General features: G+C 38.0%; 1 protein-coding gene across 5 annotated transcripts in view; it reads left to right on the top strand.

Annotated features, from left to right (window-relative positions):
• Positions 1 to 22,004, top strand: part of IRAG1 (inositol 1,4,5-triphosphate receptor associated 1) — a 116,660-nt gene that overhangs the window by 64,498 nt on the left and 30,158 nt on the right. For 3 of the 5 annotated variants that reach the window (XM_074884754.1, XM_074884752.1, XM_074884756.1), the window contains 6 exons: positions 5,835 to 5,932; positions 6,342 to 6,405; positions 9,677 to 9,742; positions 10,418 to 10,601; positions 17,186 to 17,286; positions 18,597 to 18,667. In XM_074884754.1, the coding sequence (XP_074740855.1) occupies positions 10,536 to 10,601; positions 17,186 to 17,286; positions 18,597 to 18,667 (238 nt within the window). In that variant the 5' untranslated portion in view covers positions 5,835 to 5,932; positions 6,342 to 6,405; positions 9,677 to 9,742; positions 10,418 to 10,535. The remainder of the gene's footprint in view (positions 1 to 5,834; positions 5,933 to 6,341; positions 6,406 to 9,676; positions 9,743 to 10,417; positions 10,602 to 17,185; positions 17,287 to 18,596; positions 18,668 to 22,004) is intronic. The other 2 variants (XM_074884755.1, XM_074884753.1) reach the window with 1 other exon arrangement.

Genomic DNA, 22,004 nt, shown 5'->3' with positions numbered 1-22,004 from the left:
TCTGGCAGAGCTCTGCTGCTTGTTGCCTTGTTCTTGTCATTCTAGCTGAAAGCCCACTGAAAAAAAAATAAGGTCAGTGAGAAGTAGGATGAAGTAAAGTCTTTGTTGCAAGTTAACAGAACTAATGGAAACAGCTCTCTGTGAATTGTACAGTGGTGGGGTTTTGTGTTTGGGGGGAGGGTTGGTGTTTGGTTTTTTTACACGAAGCAAGGGACAGAATTGTTGAAATGATAAAAGCAAATTTGTTTAGGAATGATTAGTTGAAATTTAAAATGCAGGAGGCATATCTAAAAACTTCTGGGTGGTAAGATCTGTTAGGCAGTTATGACTATTTCATGACCTAGTCTGGCATCTGGCATGCCTGTGCACTTTGTTCTTCATGTGTAGCAAAGTTTGTTATGTGGCTCTGAAAGACAATTTCCTGTGAGGTAAAGGGTCTACCATAATTAAAATGTTAAATCTCTAACTGGTTCACTGCTGGAGAGCTTTCTCTAAGGACTTGGGCATAAACCTTTAGTAAGCTCAGTGAAATATATAGGTGTCTTTCACGATTATGCTTTGAAAGATTGAACATATGGCTTCATATTCACTTCAATTTCTTCTACTTTCTGAAGAAGGTTCCTTGCTTTTGGCTAAGAAATATGCATGAATACTTGGAGAGCAATAGAAGAACAAAACAGACTCTGTAGATAGGATCCTTTTGCCAGAGTCCTGGGCCCTATTAGTTCTCTACTCCTTTGAGAATAGTGACCCTGGAAACAGCTGCCAGTTAAATTAATGTAACTGTAGTTCATGCTGGACACAAGCCACTGGAAGAGGGGGAATAGATGGGTAAAACCTTTCAGGTCTGCAATCCCTAAGGAAGTGCCACATCCCTTTGGTTCGTGTGCCCAGCTGTCCTGTTGTCTCCAGCATGGAATGTGGGGAATGCCTGGTTCTTGCCATGGCATGGCTGGAGAGAAGTCTCTGCTGCAAGAATCTCGCAGATCTATCCCATAACTCTGTCTGGCTGTCCTTTCCATATGAGAGCTGGGTCGAGTATTTTAGGCACATACTTAACCAGATACAATTACATTATTGGAGTTTTACTTAAGCCAATTTGTTCAAAGAAAACCCAGAATGAATAAAACCTGAAGTGAACCAGAACATATTTTTTGTGAACTTGTATACAGTTCTTAAAACCATTTTTTTTTTCCACAGGGAGGTAATGCTACTTATAATCTCATTTCCTTAAATTCTTTTTAGTGCTAAATAAAAACAAAAACTGAAAACAAAGTCTTTGCATCCAAAAGAGTAATTTATAAAAGTTTGACACATGTAATATTAACTCCTAATTGCCCCTAAAAAAAGTGGAATCGGGAAACTCTCAGGCTGACTAAAATATACTTACCTTAAAAGAAAAACTTTTTTTCATCTGGGTCTAGTAGTTTGAAAAGTTAGTGAAATACTGCTCCTCACTATTTCTAAAATATGTACCTTCTTCAGTTGTTTGCTGATTGTCTGCAGCATAAAATTCAGCCTGTAATTCTTGCAAAACAAAAGATTGTAAGCCACTCCTCCAGTTGCTTTACTGCAAAAGAAGTAAACCTAAACACTGACTGCTAACAAAGCAAAAATTGTAACTATTGCTAAAACACAACAATTGCTAAAACAAACTACTGCTAAACAAAACAATTTAACAGCAAAAAATGCTATTTTCAGATACAGTTTTGCTCTTTTGCTAAGTCTTACATTTCCATTTAACTATGTTAAAATAATTGTCTGTGGGTGAAATCGAGTCCAGTTGATTTTTCTCGTAATGTATCAGGGAAAAGCATAAAGCTGTGACCAGAATGGATACTATTGGAGTTAGGTATGTAACTCTCAGAAAACATTATCCATTAAAATCTCTGGGAGTTGGTTATTACAGTTCTTTAAAATCTGATTTAAAATTTTAGATACATAACCAAACCAAATGCCTTGGTGTGGGAGTTGGTCTTGTTGATAATGTACCAGCATCACCTCTCACTCCCAAACTTCTTGCTTTTCAGTTGCAGTAGAGTGTCATAACCAGCCATTACTAGAGATACTCTCCTGAACGCTCCCAGTCAGATCAGGCTCGACGTGCATCAAAAGAACATTTTACTTTCTGCCTGACCTAACTTTTCCTTTCTCTCATTCAAGCAGATTATTGAAAACCATCAAGTTTTATGTGTTCCTGAGCTATGAGGAAAACAGAGAGCAGAAAAGGAGATTCTTTCCTGTTGTGCTGTTCCGTAAAGCAAATCCTACATGGGTAGCTTGTAGTCCTGAGGAAGACTGTATCCACTGAGTTGAGACACATAAGTTTTTTTAAAAGCTGGGATATATTTGCTGTATTCTTCTTACGCTTTTGTTAGTTTCTTCTTTTAAAATATTTTTGTGACAGAATTATTCACATTTATCCCATGTGTCTAACATTGCAACCTGGAAGTGTTCTGACTGTCAAGAAGTATTATTTCAGTTGCTCAGGAATTAATATCAATTCTCAGGAGTTAATCTCAGTACTTCTCAGAATGAAAACAGATCCTTTGAATTCATGTAGTAGTTCAATACATTTTGCATGCCCCAGGGGTATTGTTCTGTATCTTATAAACAGAAACACCACTTTGTCTTCCACATTTTACCTTGTACACTTGTATGAATAGGTAGAACTCAATCATTACAGTTATCACAAAGATACCTTATATTAGTCATAGAACCATAGAATGGTTTGGGTTAGAAGGGACCTTAAAGATCCTCTAGTTCCACCCCCCCTGCCACAGGCAGGGACACCTTCCACTAGCCCAGGTTGCTCAAAGCCCCGTCCAACTTGGCCTTGAACCCTTCCAGGGAGGGGGCAGCCACAGCTTCTCTGGGCAACCTGAACCTGTGCCAGGGCCTCACCACCCTTACTGTGAAGAATTTCTTCCTTATATCTTGTCTAAATCTACCCTCTTTCAGTTTAAAACTGTTACCCCTCATCCTATCCCTACACTCCCTGATACAGAGTACCTCCCCAGCTTTCCTATAGCCCCTTTAAGTACTGGAAGGCTGCTCTAAGGTCTCCCCAGATACTTCTCCAGGCTGAACATCCCAAACTTTCTCAGCCTGTCCTCACAGGGGGGGTGCTCCAGCCCCTGATCATCTTTATGGCTTCCTCTGGACTCGCTCCAACAGGTCTGTGTCCTTCTTATGTTGGGGGCCCCAGAGCTAGACACAGGACTCTACATAGGGTCTCACAAGAGCAGAGTAGAGGGGCAGAATCCCCTCCCTCGACCTGTTGGCCACACTTCTCTTGATGCAGCCCAGGACATGGTTGGCTTTCTGGGCTGAGAGCACACAGTGCTGGCTCATGGTCAGTATTCCATCACTAATACCCCCAAGTCCTTCTCTGCAGGGCTGCTCTCAATCCACTCATCTCCCAGCCTGTATTTGTGCTTGGGATTGCCCCAACCCATGTGCAGGACCTTGCACTTGACCTTGTTGACCTTTGTGAGGTTTGCACAGGTCCACCTCTCAAGCCTGTTCAGGTCCCTCTGGATGGCATCCCTTCTCTCCAGCGTGTTGACCGCACCACACAGCTTGGTGTTGTCAGCAGACTTACTGAGGGACACTGTCCATGTCAGCAATAAAGACCTTAAACAGCACTGGTCCCAGCAGCAACCCCTGAGGAATGCCACTCATCACTGCTCTCCACTAGGACATCAAGCCATTGACCGCAGCGTTTTGAGTGCAGCCATCCAGCCAATTCCTTATCTACCAAGTAGTCCATCCATCAAATCCATGTCTCTCCAATTTAGAGACAAGAATGTCACGCACAGCATCAAAAGCTTTGCACAAGTCCAGGTAGATGCCATCAGTTGCTCTTCCCTTGTCCACCAAGGCTGTGACCCGGTTGTAGAAGGCCACCAAGTTTGTCAGGCACGATTTGCCCTTAGTGAAGCCATGTTGGCTGTCACCAATCACCTCCTTACTTTCCGTGTGCCTTAGCATGGATCCAGGAGGATCCACTCTATGATCTTGCTGGGCACAGAGATGAGACTGACGCCTGTAGTTCCCCAGGTCTTCCTTTTTTCCCTTTTTAAAAGTGGGGGTTATGTTTCCCCTTTTCCAGTCAGCGGGAACTTCACCAGACTGCCACAACTTCCAACGATGGATAGTGGTTTAGCCACTTCATCCGCCAGTGCCCTCAGGACCTGTGAATGCATCTCACCAGGTCCCATGGACTTGTGCACCTTTAGGTTCCTTAGCTGGTCTTGATCCTGATCTTCTCCTGCAGTGGGAAATTCTTCATTCTCCCAGTCCCTGCCTTTGTCTTCTGCGACTTGGGTGGTGTGGCTGGAGCCCTTGCTGGTGAAGACTGAGGCAAAAAAGTCATTGAGTCTCTCAGCCTTCTCCATATCCTGGGTAACCAGGTCTCCCATTTCCTTCCGGACAGGGCCCGCATTGTTCCTAGTCTTCCTTTTTTCACCCATATGCCTACAGAAGTCTTTTTTGTTGCCCTTGATGTCCCTGGCCAGATTTAATTCTATCAGGGCTTTGGCTTTCCTTACCTGATCCCTGGCTGCTTGGACAATTTCTGTGTATCCCTCTCAGGTTACCTGTCTTTGCTTCCACCCTCTGTAGGCTTCTTTTTTGTGTTTGAGTTTGTCCAGGAGCTCCTTGTTCACCCATGCAGGCCTCCTGGTGTTTTTGCCTGACATCCTCCTTGTCGGGATGCATCGCTCCTGAGCTTGGAGGAGGTGATCCTTGAATATTAACCAGCTTTCTTGGGCCCCTCTTCCCTCCAGGGCTTTATCCCATGTTACCCTGCCCGACAGATCCCTGGAGAAGCCCGAGTCTGCTCTCCTGAAGTCCAGGGTACTGAGCTTGCTGTGCGTCCTCCTCGCTGCCCTGAGGGTATTGAACTTCCCCATTTCATGGTCACTGCAGCCAAGGCTGCCCTTGAGCTTCACACTCCCCACCAGCCCCTCCTTGTTGGTGAGAACGAGGTCCAATCCTGAGGCTATTACTATGTGTTTTGGTAAACTGACTGACCTTCCAAACTTAAGTAAAAAGAGAAACTTAAGAGAAACTACTCTCTTGTCATAAAAATTAGATACAGTAGGAAAAGTCAATTCTTTTCTGTATTGCAGACAATAAAATGTTTTCCAGTTTCCATGTAGCGTCTCTTGTCACACAGGGTAAGAATGTAAATGAGTCAGCTTTAGTTGTGGGTTTGGGTTTTTTTCTTTTCCAGTAAATGTTTCTATTATACAAAAATTTTGAAGTCCTAGTACAAAATATTAAAGGTTTTCTATTAAGATATTCTGGATCTGGTTTTATAGTTTTTGTTTGTTTGGGTTTTTAAACAATTTTTGAGATAGCTAATGTATGCCAACAAACTTTGTTTGTATATTTTAAATACTGTAACTATGCTTTGTGTTTGAAAACTTGTTCTGTGGTAGAAGCATATGAAAAACACACGGTTTTGCTCATGCTTAGTTTGAATGAAATAAATTTAGAGTTTTTTAAGTACTTCAAAGCTGCAAAACCTAATCCAAAATGCTACATGAATTCCATATGCTTTTACGGCTATACAAAAGGAGTGCAAAAAGATACCTTTCTAATATAGTAATATTTTACAACCACTTTGCAGGACAACAAAGAAAAAAGTTACAAAAAGCAGCTCAGAATTGTGCAGTTCAGCTGTGTTTATGAATACGCAACTCTCATTGATAAATGAGAGTTGCTTGACTTGACCACAGGCAGTACAAGGTCAAGAAATATTAATAATATGCTTTCTTAACTGTTTATTTGTGCCTTGTTTTACATGTCCTGTTGTGACGTGACAGAGCGTTTGAGGTCAACTGCCAAGCTATCAGTGGAGATGGAGTGAAGCACCTTTATCTAAGCCTTCCCTAACAGAGTACTCAGCTGTGACTCAGAGAGGGTAAGTTAACTGATTATACTTAACTTTCTCTACTATGGTAAAATGAGTTGCAGAGAGAATGCACTGAAAGCCAAGGGCCTCTAAATACTTTTCCCTTTTATGGAATAGAGCTCCCAGATCACCATTTCCTGGAGATTGTACTCTAAGCCTACACAGTGGTAAAAGAAAGTTCTCTGCATTCACTGATCTATATCTGACTACAAATTTGAGCTCAGGGATCATTTTTTTCCTAACTATTTTAAGCAGTAAGTTTACAATAACAGACCAAAACACTAATAAGCACTCCATTCTCTCTTCTTTCTTTCTTATTCTTACTTTTTTTCTTTACATTGTCTCATCTTAGTGTGGGAATAAGCAGAATCTAGTGAATAGGATAGGTAATTTGTTTTGTTTTTAACTCATTCTGTAGGTGCAAAAGGCTTGTGCAGACTAAGATTGTAGATCTTTGCCCACATCCACTCTTCTTGTGACATGTGAGTTAATCTCTACAAGTATTTAATTTTAAAGGTAATTTTGAAGCTCTTGCAATTTCTAAAAGACTGGAATTTTGGGGGAGAATCATTTACTCTGCTAAAACACTACAATAATCTCATGACATCCTTTGATAGGATAGAGGTAGGCCAGACAGAGTTGGATCAATGCCTAACAAAAGAAATAACAATTATCTTAGTGACTAGGATGCTAACATGTGCTTATGCACCTTGACTGTTTTTAAAGTGCAGATGTGTTTTTTTATCTGTCCTTTCAGTATCTTCAGGGACAATAGTTACAGTTGTTTCAGTTGGTGTCTCACTGTATTGCATGTATTGTTAACATGTCATTTCCTTCTTTGAAACATGTTTGTGCTTGTGGAAAGCAGATAAAGCTGGCAAAGCTAATGGCAGCATGGTTCCAAAGGCTATTCAGCTGGCAGATGAGCCAGGCTTAGGACCAACATAGTTATGCTCTCTGCACTTTGGCTCAGGGTTCAGCAAGGCTGTGAGCTGCTTTTGTAGATAGAGGTGCAAATTTCTATGGGTTCCAAGGCTGTACTCCTCCCTAATGTTCTACTGAAGAAGAAAAAAATGTACTTTCCAGGGAAATAAATTTTCCAAGAACATTTCTTTCTTTTCTTCCTACATTTGTGAGATATAGATAAGCTCTAATTATTGTTAGAGTTTTCTCAAGAAGCCCCTTTTTTCTGTATGTTTTGATTCTCACTGACATTTACTGGGGCTATTTTCATTGCCTGATCAAATAGGCATAAGGTCACTACAGCAGTGATGAAAGAGGAACATTTATTCACTAGTATCTTAAGGTTCCATAATTTCTAAACCTTAACCTTTCCTACTAGTATCAGAAGGCAGTAGTTGATGTAGAAAATGACCAAACTCCTTGCACAGCGCGGAGCAAGAAGGTGGCTCTATTGGTTATATCCATTTGCATTTACAAGATGTGATGTTTGTGCTGGTTAAGCATTATGAAGTCTTGGTTGCATCTGGATTGCTGATTTTAAGAACACTGCACAGATTAAAAATAAGCTTTTAGACTGAAAAAAAAAACCATTCAGGAGTTCTAAATCATATAACTTATGAATTGAACTATGTCCTTATATTTTGTTGAAATACCCATAAGTAGTAGCTGTTAGTTTGGCACCTTAGAGGACTGCAGCAGTGCAGTCAAGGTGTGTGAAGACTGTGTTTGTTTTAAGAAGCCTCAGAATATGAATAAAAATACACAAGTGTTCACTGCTCCAATACAGTCCTCAGCATTGCGGTTTTCTAGAGAGGTATTAGGAAAAAATGGAGAGTCAGAAGAAATTTTCCTACTGATCAGCACCACAAAGATTTGGAGCTTTTTCCTATTTGCAATATAGCTCTGTGAGGAAGTCAGAGTAAGCTTCTAATTGTATCAGAGATGGACTGAATTCAGTTCACTCCAAATCTGGGGGTTGTTAAGGTGGTGTAAATTCATCTTTCTATTCTCTGTTCTCCCTTGGCTGTACTTTCTGTGCTGCATCTCTAAGACAACACAGCTTGGGATTTGTCCCTTTCTATTCTTAGACAAGCCTGCAGATTATTTTTTTCTTTTAAAGTTTTTTTTGCTTTTTAAATCTGAAAAATGAACTGAGATGTAATGGGCTTAATAGCTCTTTCTTGTTTCAGTCTGACTTGGATTACTTTTAGTATGTTCTAGGAACTCACCTAAGACCGGGAATGAAACACTTTGATGCAATAGCTTATACAACTCCACATAGGACTGCAAATACACTTTGGTCATGACTTGAAACATTCCTGATTTTTCAGGCCCAACATTCTGTTGAGTTGAGCCTATCAGAACCATTATAAATTCATAAAGCAAACACTAAGAGGGATTAGATAAACAGCCAAATTTATATCTTATCTTTTTTTTCTTTGAATTTGAGTTCTTGCAAACTCAGAAATTGCGTATGAGAATGAGATGAAAAGCAAGTCCATGTCACTTTTTTAGTTCTCATTTCTATCTCATCTTCATATGTTGTTAATAGCTGCTGACTTGTGTAATACAAAAATACTTAACTTGAAACACGCAGATGTTTAATGCTACTGCTGTCTGCCTAATCTCTGTGGGTTTATTAAAATATATGTAATCATAAATGTCTGTTTTCCATCATATTAGGGACTTTAAAGATATTCTGCCTTAGTAAACATTTTAAAATCTTTTTATTCATAGAAAGCTTCCTCTACTCTTCTTTGAAGTCAGAGGTGGGTAAAATCATGATACAAACATGAGTTTTCACTTATTGCAGTAGAGCTAGAAATTTCCCCATAACAGTTTCAGCTGTCTACAAAGGCTGGAAACATGCTGTTCCTACAGCATATACTGCTCTGAAAAAAGTTATGCTCACTGTTTCAAAAAAAGTCTTTATCTTGGTCTTCATAATGATGTCATATGTGCTGCATCTTTTCCACAGTCTTTATCAAAGAACTTCAATGAAATAATGATTTTTTCTGAACACACTAATACTTGGGTAGAGATAATTTTTACAATCTGTTAGTTCTGCATTAAATTTCATGCGAGGTGGCCTTGTATTCGTCTTCTAGTAGAAGAGAAAATTATGTTTCCAATATAATGTGAAATAAATCTAATAAAAGCATAAGTCTTAGCTGCTTCTGTAGTCCAAAGTTTTCACACATTCTGTAGTTTTTACAACACAGAATTTTTTCTGTGAAAACTGAGGTGAGGAACTTGTCACTACTGAGGCTGCTTCAGTATTTCCTGTGAATGGTTTTGTCCCTTTTTCTTGTTTCTTTCTTTTTTTTTTTTTTTTAAATCAACACAAGTATTTTGACAATTTTAATTGTCAGCCTCAATAAACAGACATGTTCCTGAATACATTTCTTTGCCCTTCCCTGAAATGGAAGGAAAAACTGTAGAAGGTTAATCTTACAATGCTGCTAAGTGCCTTGAACTTCAAATTATGTTCCCATCTCAACCTCTTTGTTCCATCTATCTTGATTTGCAGAAGAGTAAAAGAATTGAGATGAGATTAGTAATTCGGGTTTGGGAGAAGGTAACATGTTTTGGAGGCTGAACCTGTGCTTGTTGGGTATATTTATCTCCTTGGCACACTACTGAAGCTGTTGTACTACTGTTTGAGTATATAGCTCCATTCTATACACAGCTGCGAATTAACTGTGAAAGGAGTATAGTTAGCTCTTACTAGTCCAGACACAAACCGTATACCAGATTGTCTCTGATAACTGCATTGTCTGTCATCCGTAGGCACCACCAAGGAGTCGAATGATTTATTTATGAGGACTGTTCCTTAACTATCCAGTAGGTGTCATAGTAAGTCTTGTAATATATAACATTTCTCATCTTCAGACTACTGTATAGGCTTTAATGCTAATAATATCCTTGTGAAGGCAGTAGCTCCTGTTGACAGTAATAACAAGAATTTTCTCAGCTAATAGGCAGTGATATTTTTTTTTTCCATTTGGGCATTACTGCATTACTGCTATTTTGCTTCGGAAGTGTCTTGCACAGTGTTGTCTTGTGCAGATGTACACCAGGTCTTTGCACAATTCACACAGGCCTTGCTCTTGCTCAAATGAAGAGTGCCACCATCTGTGTTTTCAGTTTTACACCTTTCTTAGAGATCTGAGATCACGATCTGTAGCAGTAGGACTTTGTTAGTTACTAAAAGTTAGTTACAGATATCCAGGATGCTGTTTCCTCCTTAGAGGATTTTTAGAGAGTGTAGTTTGGTCACAGCCAAAACGGTCATAGTAACAAAAAACCTGTGAAATGGAGTGAAAAGGTGGAAATAGCAACAAGAATGGAAGGCTGTCCATTTTGAATGCATTTACTAAGTTATACTTGACCTTGAAAGCTTTTGTTAATAAAAACAAGAGAGCATTTTTAATTTTAAACCTGAATACTGTTTGTTATTGTAAAGTGATCTCAGTGTTAGAGCATAGAGTTTTAAACAAATTTGATTTGTATTTTTGGTATCTAACACAGCCTGCAGATCACAAGGCCTTTCAGCGCTTATGCCTTCAGGCTAACTTGAAACATCTTCTCAGCAGTGCATGGTCCTGTTAGTCCACATTGCAGTTCCACGTGCTTCACACTGTCCACCATGCCAACCTTACCTGAAGACAAGGGACAATCAAAAGAGGCACACCACCACAGTTCTCCAGCCAAAGTAAGCACTCTTACAAAGGTGTTTTCTGACACTTGTTGGAAACCTGAGGCCGAAACCTGTTTGTTTGTATTTAGGAGTTTATAAAATAAAATCTAATTGTTGCTATGTATTAGTGTGTTTTGATTAATTGATGAAGCTATGAATGATCTTTCAGTTGATATTCTTAGAATTCTTCAAATATTTTATAGACTATGCAATGAGAACTGAAATTGCTCAAGGACTTGTTTATCAATTTGATCTGGAGGCTTATATGTCTGTCTGTTCTGAACCATTTATATCAAAGCCATCCAAAAATGTCCTTTGTGATGTTATTACAGAAAACTTCAACCTTTGAGAAAAGAACTTAGGCTTATACTTCATAATAGTCTTGAAACATCTAGTGTTTTACAGCCTTTACAGATACAGAGGATGCTATGCAATTCATATGAGTGTGAAAGATGGAAATCTGTTTTTTTTGGTTTGTAGCCTTTCTCAGTGCTTTATTTGCCACAGCAGTAGGTGAACATATACTGGAACTATACAGAGAGCAGGTGGGTGCTCCCCAGACATATTCATAATTTTACTACTCAGATTTGTGGCATCTACATGTTTTTACATGTTTTATTTGCAGGTAAATTTAAAAAATCATTAAGAGATTATACTTCTTCCTTTTGAATAATTTATACCACTGATAAAAAGTAATTTTATGTTCTAATAAAGTGGGTTTTTTTCTGAATTGTTAGCTTAGCTGAAATAAAGAACCTTACTGTGATTACAAAATCATAGGTTATCCAGTCATCCTGTTTTATGCAAACTGGTGTAAAGAAAGGATTTATAATCTGGCACATCCTCAATTAAAAATGTATCACTGTCATTGGATTTGAGGACACTGTATTCTACACTTTAGGTGAAAACATCCGCTACTTTAACATAGTTGGAAAACTTTGTCAGCAGTGAGCCCTACGCTGATTTGTCATGCATTCCATCTAAACTGCACATTGTGCTGAGTGTTAGTTTCCTGGCTTAAGATAAACACCCCAGATGGATGCAAGTTCATCAGACTGTTAGCTGAGAACATATATTGGGTCAAGAAGATTTTTTTTTTTTTTTAACTGACCCATATGGAGAGTATTTTAGTACAAAAGAGTTGATGGGTAAAACATACCCAAAGAGAAAAAAAAAAGATGAACTAGCAGATATCAATGAATTTAATCCTGAACATGCTTGTCAAATGGAAGAAAGTAAAATTTCCGACCACCTAATCTAAAAAAAAAAAAAATAATAAATTTTTTAATACATTATATAGGCCTTTGAGAAGTAGACCTTAAATGAACTGTGATAATGTGATAGTTCATGAATCAGTTAACTGTGCAAAATTCTTTGTTTTAGATAAATTGTTATTTTTAGGCACAAAATAACACTGGAAGGAATTTAATCAACACACTGCTGGTGAGCCTACTTAAGTTAAGGATTGCAACTAGCCAATGTTGTGAGAGTTTGATCTTGTTCATACCTGTTATCACTCTTGGGTCTTGCTGCAGTCCAAGTTCTACAGCATGACTATGTAATAAGTAAAATAGCTTATCATTGTGAGATAAGGACTTGGAACCAAGGAGAGGGCATCAGAAGGAATAAACGAGTGCACTTGTTTTCTGCTACTGGACAAAACTTTCCAAGTCTGGAATCTCATCTAACCTACAGTGCTGTCTGGGGCCTGACAGTTTCCTCATTCTGTTTCAGGAGATGCTTTCCCATCTTTTCCCTGCATACACAAATGCACACGCATTCACCAAATAGTTCTGAGAAAAAGAAAATGAACCTTACATCACATGTAGTTTCGTGTTTGCTTCAAGTATCTTTTACATGATGGGAAGACCTGGGTTATATTTCTCAAATTCATTTTGAGAAAACAAATATGGCTTTCCATTGTAGTATTTTTTTTACAGTAGCCTATATTCACCATTCTGACTAACTCGAGACAACATTCATTGAAGTATTCATTAGCTCTGTGTTCCTGAAGGAAGTAGATGTGAAATTCCCATTAACACAGGTGTGAGGACAGTTAGCCTAGTTCAGAGAACTTTAGCCCCTTGTTTGAAATGTCTGAATAAAGAGTATGCAGTTGAACTTAGTTTGTGTGCTGTCTTGTTACAGTAAGTATTGAACATTTTAGAAGTGTTTTATACAGAATAATTTCTCTCACCATAAATCATAGAACTGCAGTCAGATGTAATTTTTAGTAATTTCCATATTTTATTTTAATTAATTTATTTCACACAGAATAATGTAACATTATAATATGCTTTCACAGATACTCTTAAAAAACTGATTTCAGGTTGTATTAAAAATGTAATTTCTAGACATGTAATGCATACCTGCAGCAAAGAAAATTACATCCTTACCAGTTATGTTAAGGTTTATAGTGGCCTGTAAATGTCCCTACACTTTCATGGTTGGTTGTGAGCTGCCATCTCTCCCTCTTTTAAATCAAAATTCCCTATTTCTATTTCCAGCTTTCTCTTCTCTCTGTATCCCGAACAATATTTTACTGGCTCTTCTGACTGCTGAGGAAAAGTCTGTCTCAGATGTTCATAATATTTCTCATACACTGATTATTCCACCACTGAAGCTTCTGCATTTCTTTTTTTTATTATTCCTATCTAAATTTGTGTTGTAGTTTTATCGAATCACTGCGTGTTATCTGTTTTGTTCTGAAGATGTCCCATGTTTACTTGTTCTCCTGTCTGCTTCAACTAGATGCAGTTACAACTGAATTTCATTACCTTACTTGCTAAACCCTAAACTCAGCACTTCACTTAAACATCTAAAATTAAGACTATTTAAAACCCCATCTCACTCAAAAGACTGCTCTCTGAGATGCATAACTTTTCTGAGGCCTTTCACATAAGTATCTGTTTCAGGCCAAATTTGTTCTGAAATTCAGTCCAGAATTTTAATTAATTTCTAAGAATACAACCAGGTGGCAGAGGATTTTTTTTTCCAATGCTTTAAAGAATTCAGATGGTATACAGTAAAGCTTTATCATCTGACCATCCTGGCAGGGTAGCTCTTTTAGCAGAGATATTTTTTTTTTTTTTTTTCCCCATTACTGTTCAAATCCATCCAGATTTGGCTAGATTACAAAACCTCTAAAAACACATTTTCTGTATGCTTAGTGAGGGCTTGGTAGAGCTGAACAGCCAGAATGTCTGCAGATCCTGACCACCCTGAGTATCCCTGAGCCTCTTGGATCTTCTGTTACAGACCAAACTGCATGTGCCATCCTCTCAGCCCTGCACAAGCCTCCCTGCAAGACTAGACAGCACACGATCATCTTTGTGGGTCAGTTCCCACCTGAGCAAGAGAGCTGGAGTCAGTTTTACCCTACACTTTCACAGGAGGAGGGCTTGGGACAAAAAGGAAGCAGCACCTTGGTAGCAGGCGGTCACTGGTCCTAGGAGATGTTGGGAATAGCTGAAGAGCAGACTTGTCTGGAGGCTGACACAGAGAGGGCAGTTACAGGCAGGCAATGGGAGGGTGATGGCAAACTTCTGTATCATCTTTGTGCAGATGTGAGACAACTGAAGCTTCCTGTTAAAGCTTCTCTTCCAAGATCTGCATATAGCAGCCGGAGTACTCTTCAGAGTATAAAGATTTCTGTTGATTCAAGCCAGCTGGCCCTCCAAAGTGCCTTATGCTCTAGCTCTTCCTGCCCCTCTCATACAAATGTACAATAGGTTTGGACAATAGGAGGCACGAATTTTCACCTGTGTAGAAGCTGAACTGCTATAGCTGCTGACCAAGATTAATGCATTTTACCTGACCTGAACTAGTCTTGGCTACAGCCTTTTTCTTTTATTTTTTTTCTTTTTAATGAGCTGTTTTTAGAGTCCTAAAATGGACTTGAGTGACTTTAATGCTGATGTTACATCATTCAAAAGCTTTTGCTCTTTGACAGTCATGAGATTAGTATAAACAATGTGCATGTGTACTCAGCTGCTTTGCCCTACAAGCAGGGCAGTCACCTGAACTTTTGTCATTGACTGTTAGACAAAATAGATCGTTACTTTGTAGCATTTTCAATACTACTAAAAATTGCTTTCAAACTATTATCATACAATGTCAGTTGTGCACTTGAATCATGTAATATATCATGCTTTTACATTCTAATATTTCCAGTATTACACAGATATTTTTCTTAAACTTCAACCTTCATATTATTTTCTTGGCATGTTTCCCAGCCTACTCTCCTGTCACTGACAATGTGAACTTGCTGAGGAACATCATATGAGAATTATGAGTATAGAAATGTGGAGCTGCATGGAATGTATTTATTTTAGTAAAAAAAAAAAGCTATTTACAACAGAATCAATAATCTTAAAACACATGTCCAAAACAAAGTGTATTCTATTGCCTTTGAGAGGAGGAAGGGTTATGCTATATACTTTAATATTATACCATTTTCAAAATGCTTCTAGAGTTTTTTGAATTGATCAGAAAATACATTATTTCAACAAGAATAAAATGCAGCATGGGGAGAAATGTTGAAAAGAGTTCTATTGTATCTGATAGATATTAGCAGTCATGTAACTGTTAGTTTTCTGCATGTATGTAATTCCATTTCAATTTATACTCTTTGCTACTTGTTTACTGTAACAAACCTTATGACAAGGCTGATTTCTCCACGTGACAGTAGATGACTGAAACAATTATTCATTGACAGCCTTTGTTTCAAATAATTGAAATGATTTAATTTTCACTGTTCTAAAATGTTGACTTCTTAAACTGTGAGCTATTACATGCATCATTCTGTAAATGCCTAAATTAGGCTTTTATAACAGCTTTTTATTACCTGCTTATTTAATTAATATTACTAAAAGAAATGTTATTATGAATTCATTATATGTGTGTCAACCTCTAGTAGGTAAACAGTCTTAAAAGGAGTAAGCAAAATTGACAACAAATGCTATTTCAGTAAAGGCAAAATGATGTTTATAACACTTGAATGTAATTGGCTTTGTGCCATGGATAGCAAGCGTGAGCTTTTAGAAAATTCAGAAGCATTGCTTCTAGAGAGGTGGTCAGTGCCCCAGGCCTGTTGGTGTTGAAAAGGCATTTGGTCAGCCCTGAACTGATCAGGCAGTTGGACTAGGTGATCCTTGTAAGTCCTTTCCAACGGAAAATCTGTTCTATTCTATTCTATTCTATTCTATTCTATTCTATTCTATTCTATTCTATTCTATTCTATTCTATTCTATTCTATTCTATTCTATTCTATTCTATTCTATTCTATTCTATTCTATTCTATTCTATTCTATTCTATTCTATTCTATTCTCCAATGCCAACTGATGTAAAAATTTCTTATGAAATTTTGGGATGCAGTTTCAAGAAAAATTTAGACTTCAAATAACTAAATAAAATACTTGTACATACCAGTGCCTAACAGAAGCAATTAGGATTTGAGAATTTACAAATTATTCTTTAAATTTTGCAAGTTGGTTGATGGCAGTCGCCTGCCACTTTTGGGAAGCTTTCCCTCCAGCTATAAATACTCACACTGCTGTGATGTCTTCTACTCATCTCATGGTTGTACTCTAAAATAAAAATCACAACGTCTAACAGGTGCCTACACTTTCCCGCCTCTGCATGATTTTATGTGAATCTTCATGGACTTTAAACACCACATTGCTTATGTAGCCTTTCAACAGTAGAGGGGTTGATTTTTTTTTTTTTTTGGTGAATCTGAATGTAGTACATAGGGTAGGAGTAATCATTTTTTCACTACATATGAAAAATCCACAGTTCTTTATTCCACCTTGATGCACCTCCATTTGGGATATCTCACAGGAAACAGATTCCTTCTCTTCAGCTGATTGACATCATTGTGGTAGAAGGTGTGAGGTTAAGTTTTCAGGACAAGTTCTCTTTTTTTTTTAAGAAGACAAGCATACATTGATATTCACTGCCACTTTCTTTTGTCACTTAAAAATAATATTGTATTTTATTAAATATTGCAGTTATATTTTTAAAAAAAATATTTTTCCAATTAATGGGAGGGAAAACCAAGTAGAACACTAACAAGATAACCTTATAATTATTTTCTGTGTTTTTGGATAGCATGTGTGCACTTAATACTGCATTTATTCAAGCTTTAATTGTGAACTATAATACCGTTTGGAGGTTTTGTGTGCCTGATTTAGCCCTGTTAAACATAGCTGCTTCTCAGTCTTGCATTCAGCTCATAAGTTCACTAGGTGTTGTATGTGTATTTCAGTAGAGGTATGGTTTGCTGTGTGAAAAATAATATTGTCTATAATTTTAAAGCTTTCTCATTAGTTCCATGCTTATTGAATTTAGTCTGCGTGCATTAAAAATTTGTAAAGAAAACAGATATTCCGGGTCTCCATCATCTCTTTTTATCAGTTTAAGTATGGGCTTCTAATTCACTTTGTTTTATCAAATAAGAGCTAATCCTCACTTAGTTCAGTCATTTTCTCTTTTAGCTAAACTGAGCAATACACATTATTTTCCACATAGAGTATCAATATTTAGTGTTTTTAATTTCTGTTTAACTACATTTTTATATTTGTCACAAACCATTCAGGACACTACTGTTGAAGGAACAACATGCAGTACACCTTCTATTGTTCTTCCAGAGTATGCTGTTACGCCAGATGTAGAAATTGATAAAAATCTGGTTAACAGGTACTATATAATACATTACCAATCTATGTATAAATTGTGCAGTAATTCCAGGAGCTGTGTTTCTAAAATATTGCTTTGAAATGTATATTGTATTAAAATATTATTGCTTATCTCTATTTGTAATTTGGTCATATTGTCTTTGCATTTTGATGATGCTTTTTTGAATGCAGGCAAGGAGGGTGGGGGGGACATAGGAATATAATTGTTACTAAAAGAGTAGAATTTCATATAATATTAAGCCTTCCAATGTGACTCGATATACTTAAAATTTTCATGAACTTTCTAATCTGTCAGAATAGCATAATTTAAAACTAAAACAAAAATACAAATTAAAGTTTTGCATAATTTGTACTAAAAGCTTTGATTTTTGAAGTCCATCCTTTTGCTAGCAAATAAAATATGGCCTGGTGAGGAAAAAATTGCCTGATCAAATCTTTTGTAGACATATAGTGGTGTGTGTGTGTACGCTACAATCTTACACCTACTACAAGGGTGACTGACAGTTGGATTCTTCATGTTCTGTGCATGGAAATGCACATTACTGTCTTTCTGTCCAAATTTTAATTCAATTTTTAGTTGAATTAAGGTTGTTTTCAGTCTTCTGATCAAGCATACTTCTTGACCCAGGATTTTTAATTTATTGACCTGCCGTTAGACTTAAAATATGGGAAAAAACTAATCAGAAAGTATTGATCATAAATCTATACTATAACTTGCTTGTATTTTTGAAGTGTACTTCTCCAGACTTCAAGATTATTTAAGAGTCAGAATCACCGTACAGCCCTTTAAAAACATTATTATTATTATTATTTGCTGGATCAGCATTGAATTTTCTGCAGTTATTTGAGACTTTCATCTGGTTTTCGATGTAGGAAATTCCCATATTGCTATATGGGAGTGTCAGTGTGGGAGCCTAAGAAATTATTTCAGTCATAAAACTTAGTTTAGGAAGCACTAACAATTTAAAAAGACTAAATTTTTTTTCAGATGTACCATATTTACATGAGTTTTACGTTGTGATAATGAACGAAAGAAATGTAGTTTTCTGAGACATCAAAAGTTCACAGTGTATGAGGTTATCAGCAAATTTCAGAACTCCTCTGTGAGAGCAATTTCTGTAATTTTCCTTCTTTCTGCAATCTTCCTCCATTTTCAAGTTGTTTGGAGATGAATTACAATAAAACCTTTTTGGTTTTATTTTTTTAATCAAAGAAAAGTGCTTTCTTTTTAATGCTAAATTTTTATGGAGAAGTTGTTTTTTCTTTGGTGACATACTCCCATAATTTTTGTTTGTTCATTTTTCTCTCTAGGCCTCGTAGTCCTCATAGGAGACATTCTAACCGTGCCACTAGGAATCCAACAAGTTCGTTGACTTCTGTTGGTAAGAAGTGATTATTCATTTAAGCTAGGATTTTTTCTCAGAAAACGTGACATGCAATAAAGACCTAAATATAGACTCATTTAGTCTGGAGAGGGGGAGGCTGAGGGGAGACCTCATCGGGCTCTACAACCACCTGAAAGAAGGTTGCAGAGAACTGGGGATGAGTCTCTTTAACTGAGTAATAAGCGATAGGACAAGAGGGAATGGCCTCGAGTTGCACCGGGGGGGGGCGGGTTTGGACTGGCTCTTAGGAAGTATTTCTTTGCAGAAGGGGTTGTTGGGCGTTGGAGTGGGCTGCCCAGGGAGGTGGTGGAGTCCCCATCCCTGGAGGTGTTTAAGAGTAGGGTTGACCCAGCACTGAGGGATTGGTGGAGTTGGGAACTGTCAATGTTAGGTTAATGGTTGGACTAGATGATCTTCATGGTCTTTTACAACCGAGATGATTCTGTGATTGTGTGACTGCAGCTTTTTGATTGTGCATTGTTTGTAATGCATGCATGCACAGGGAATACTGCTAGCATCTTGGGTTGTGATCATAAGTGGATTGCATGGAGACAGATCCAGGGAAATATACATATTGTTAGTTTCATAAAGTTGTTAGATTAGTTTAGCTTAACGTTTTTAGAGGGCTGGAGATATACATACTTAAAATTCTTGTTGTATGTAAAATACTTTTTTTGTTACTTTTGAACAACTGGAATTTTTTTTAGCAAGGAGTTTAACAGTCACTTAAGTCTCAAGTTACTTACTTTGACTATCATATCAGATTAAATTTTAAATTAAAGCAAGCAATACAGGGGAAGACTTTCTTCATTTCTTCACTTTCCAATGAGTCTCTTACTAAATGGACAGTGGGATCAAGTGCACCCTCAGCTAGTTTGCCGACAACACCAAGCTGTGTGGTGCAGTCAACACGCTGGAGGGAAGGGATGTTCCATCCAGAGGGACCTGGACAGGCTTGAGAAGTAGGCCCATGCAAACCTCATGAAGGTCAACAAGGCCAAGTGCAAGGTCCTGCACATGGGTTGGGGCAATCCCAAAATCAAATTGGAGGAGACTAATTAATACATGCTTGAGGGCAGTGCTGCAATTCAGAGACATCTAGACAGGCTGGAGGAATGACCCAGTAGGAAGCTTATGAAATTCAGCAAAGACAAATTCAGAATCCTACATCTGGGAAGGAGTAACCCCTTGCAGTAGGTACGGGCTGGGGGTTGGCTGGCTGGAAAGCCGCTCTGCTAAAAAAGGCCTGGAAGCCTTGGTATACAGCAAGTTGAACATGAACCAGCAGTGCGCCCTTGCAGCAAAGAGGGCTAACAGTGTCGTGGACTGTACTAATAGAAGCTTAGCCCGGAGATCAAGGGAAGTGTTCATTTCCTTTTACTTAGCACTCATTAGACTGCATCTAGTAAACTGCATCCAGTTTTGGGACCTCCAGTCAAAGAAGGGTGTTGATAAATGGGAGTGAGTCCCATGGAGGGCCACTAATGGAGGTCCAGGGGCTGAAACACTTGCCTTGTGAGGAAAGGCTGAAGGAGCTGGCCTAATTTAACTTGGAGAAGAGATGGCTTTAGGGAAAAACTAATACAGCCTTTGTATACCAATGAGAAGATTATCAAGAAAATGGATCCAGGCCCATGGCAGGAGGACAAGAGACAATGGACGTAATTTGAAGCAATCAAAGCTCTAAGTGGGTATAAAGAAGAACTTTTCACTTCACTATAGAGTCAAACGATAGAACAACCTGCCCAGAGAAGTTTTGCATCTCCATCCTTAGAGGTTTTTCAAGACTAGATTGTCTTGAAAGACCCGCAACCTGGTCGGATTTCACCACTCATTCTGCTTTGAACAGGTTGGACTAGACCTCCAATAGTCCTTTCCAACCTGAATTAACTCAATGATTCTAAGATGTTGCTTTTCTAAGTTAAGCATTTTCTTATTAAACCTGTTACAAAATGTCTCCTGTTGGAGGTCTCACTAGAATGAAAAAAATGTAATTTCTGGGACATGTACAAAATCATAACCTTGTAGACCTGAAATAATCAACAAGTGATTCTTTGAATGCTTGTCGTTGGTAAGCAGGTGCTGAGATGGGACACAGCAAGAAAAACTAAAGGGAATTCATGGGAAAAGAGGAAATGGCAGCAAAGGGGAAGGGAAATGGAAGTGGTGAAGAGGCAGAAGGCAAGGCAAATATAAAAAGGCAAATATGTTGAGTATAGTGAGGAAAACCTGTCTGCTCAAGGAAGGTAGAAATTAGCATGCCTTGCAGCTCTCCTCTTGCTGGCACAAGGAAAGTGCCATGGAAGGTCTTTCTCTCAAACTTTCAACACACAAATTTTAGCGTAAAACAAAACAAATATTTCATTATAAAGAGATCATTTTAAGAATATCCAGTCTGTGGACATGCTTTTTGACAGTCTTGAAATTGAACTAAATTTATGGAAATTAAAAACAAAACCACCCCTCCCCACCAAAAAAATTTAAAAAACCCCCAACCCCCCCCCAAAACAAGCCCACAACCACAAACCAAAACCCTTTGGGTTTTTGGTGGTTACTTATGTCCTTAGCTTTTCTAAAGACTGTTCTGTAATGGCTCTTGTCAAATTTGAAAATATTTTTTACATATTACCTGATGACTTTGTTCCCGCTCACCCAAGCTGTTCTTTAACAAGTTGTTCTTATTGCAAAACAATGTTATAAATTCCCTCTTCCCTCATAGAGGCATCAAGCTGGGGAGAAAGACAGTCATAGCTGATATTTCTTAGGACACATTTGATTCACTAAGCTGTTGTTGATGTGATCAAGTTGTTATTAATGCCAGATAACTCTTCACACAACACAGTCACTTATTCCTTCGTATAGTTAGTTCACCCACAGTCACAAATTTTCTCGTAGTTACCAGAGAATAAATATCTGACTTGCAGTATGTTGTTGATGCGAGTGTGTGCCAGTGGCCTTGTACAGATTGAGCAGACTCTTGGTGATCTGTCTATCAGTTCTTGCAGATCCAACAAGCTTCCTTGTCTGTAGAGTTTATCAACCCATGAAAAACTTGCACTCACTACCTTGTCAGAATATGTTTCCTTTCTTTGGCCTGTTGTTTTCAGGTAACTGTTTCTCTATACAAGCCTAGATGCTTATAGAAGCCATTTGTACCAATTCACACAGAAAGGACTTTTCTGACAACAGGCTACATTCTTAATCATAGCTTGGAGAATTGTAAAAATTGTGCTCAAAGTTTGGTGGTTTTGACCAATTTGGAAGCCAGGGATCAATGGGTTCTTTCTACAACTAATTAAAAATTGTTTAGAAAACTGCATTAATCTAAAGGTCT

Source organism: Strix uralensis, chromosome 15, assembly GCF_047716275.1.
Source record: "Strix uralensis isolate ZFMK-TIS-50842 chromosome 15, bStrUra1, whole genome shotgun sequence".
NCBI lineage: Eukaryota > Metazoa > Chordata > Aves > Strigiformes > Strigidae > Strix > Strix uralensis.
Note: the sequence above shows the minus strand (reverse complement) of the source record. Positions and strands in the feature narration are given on the sequence as shown.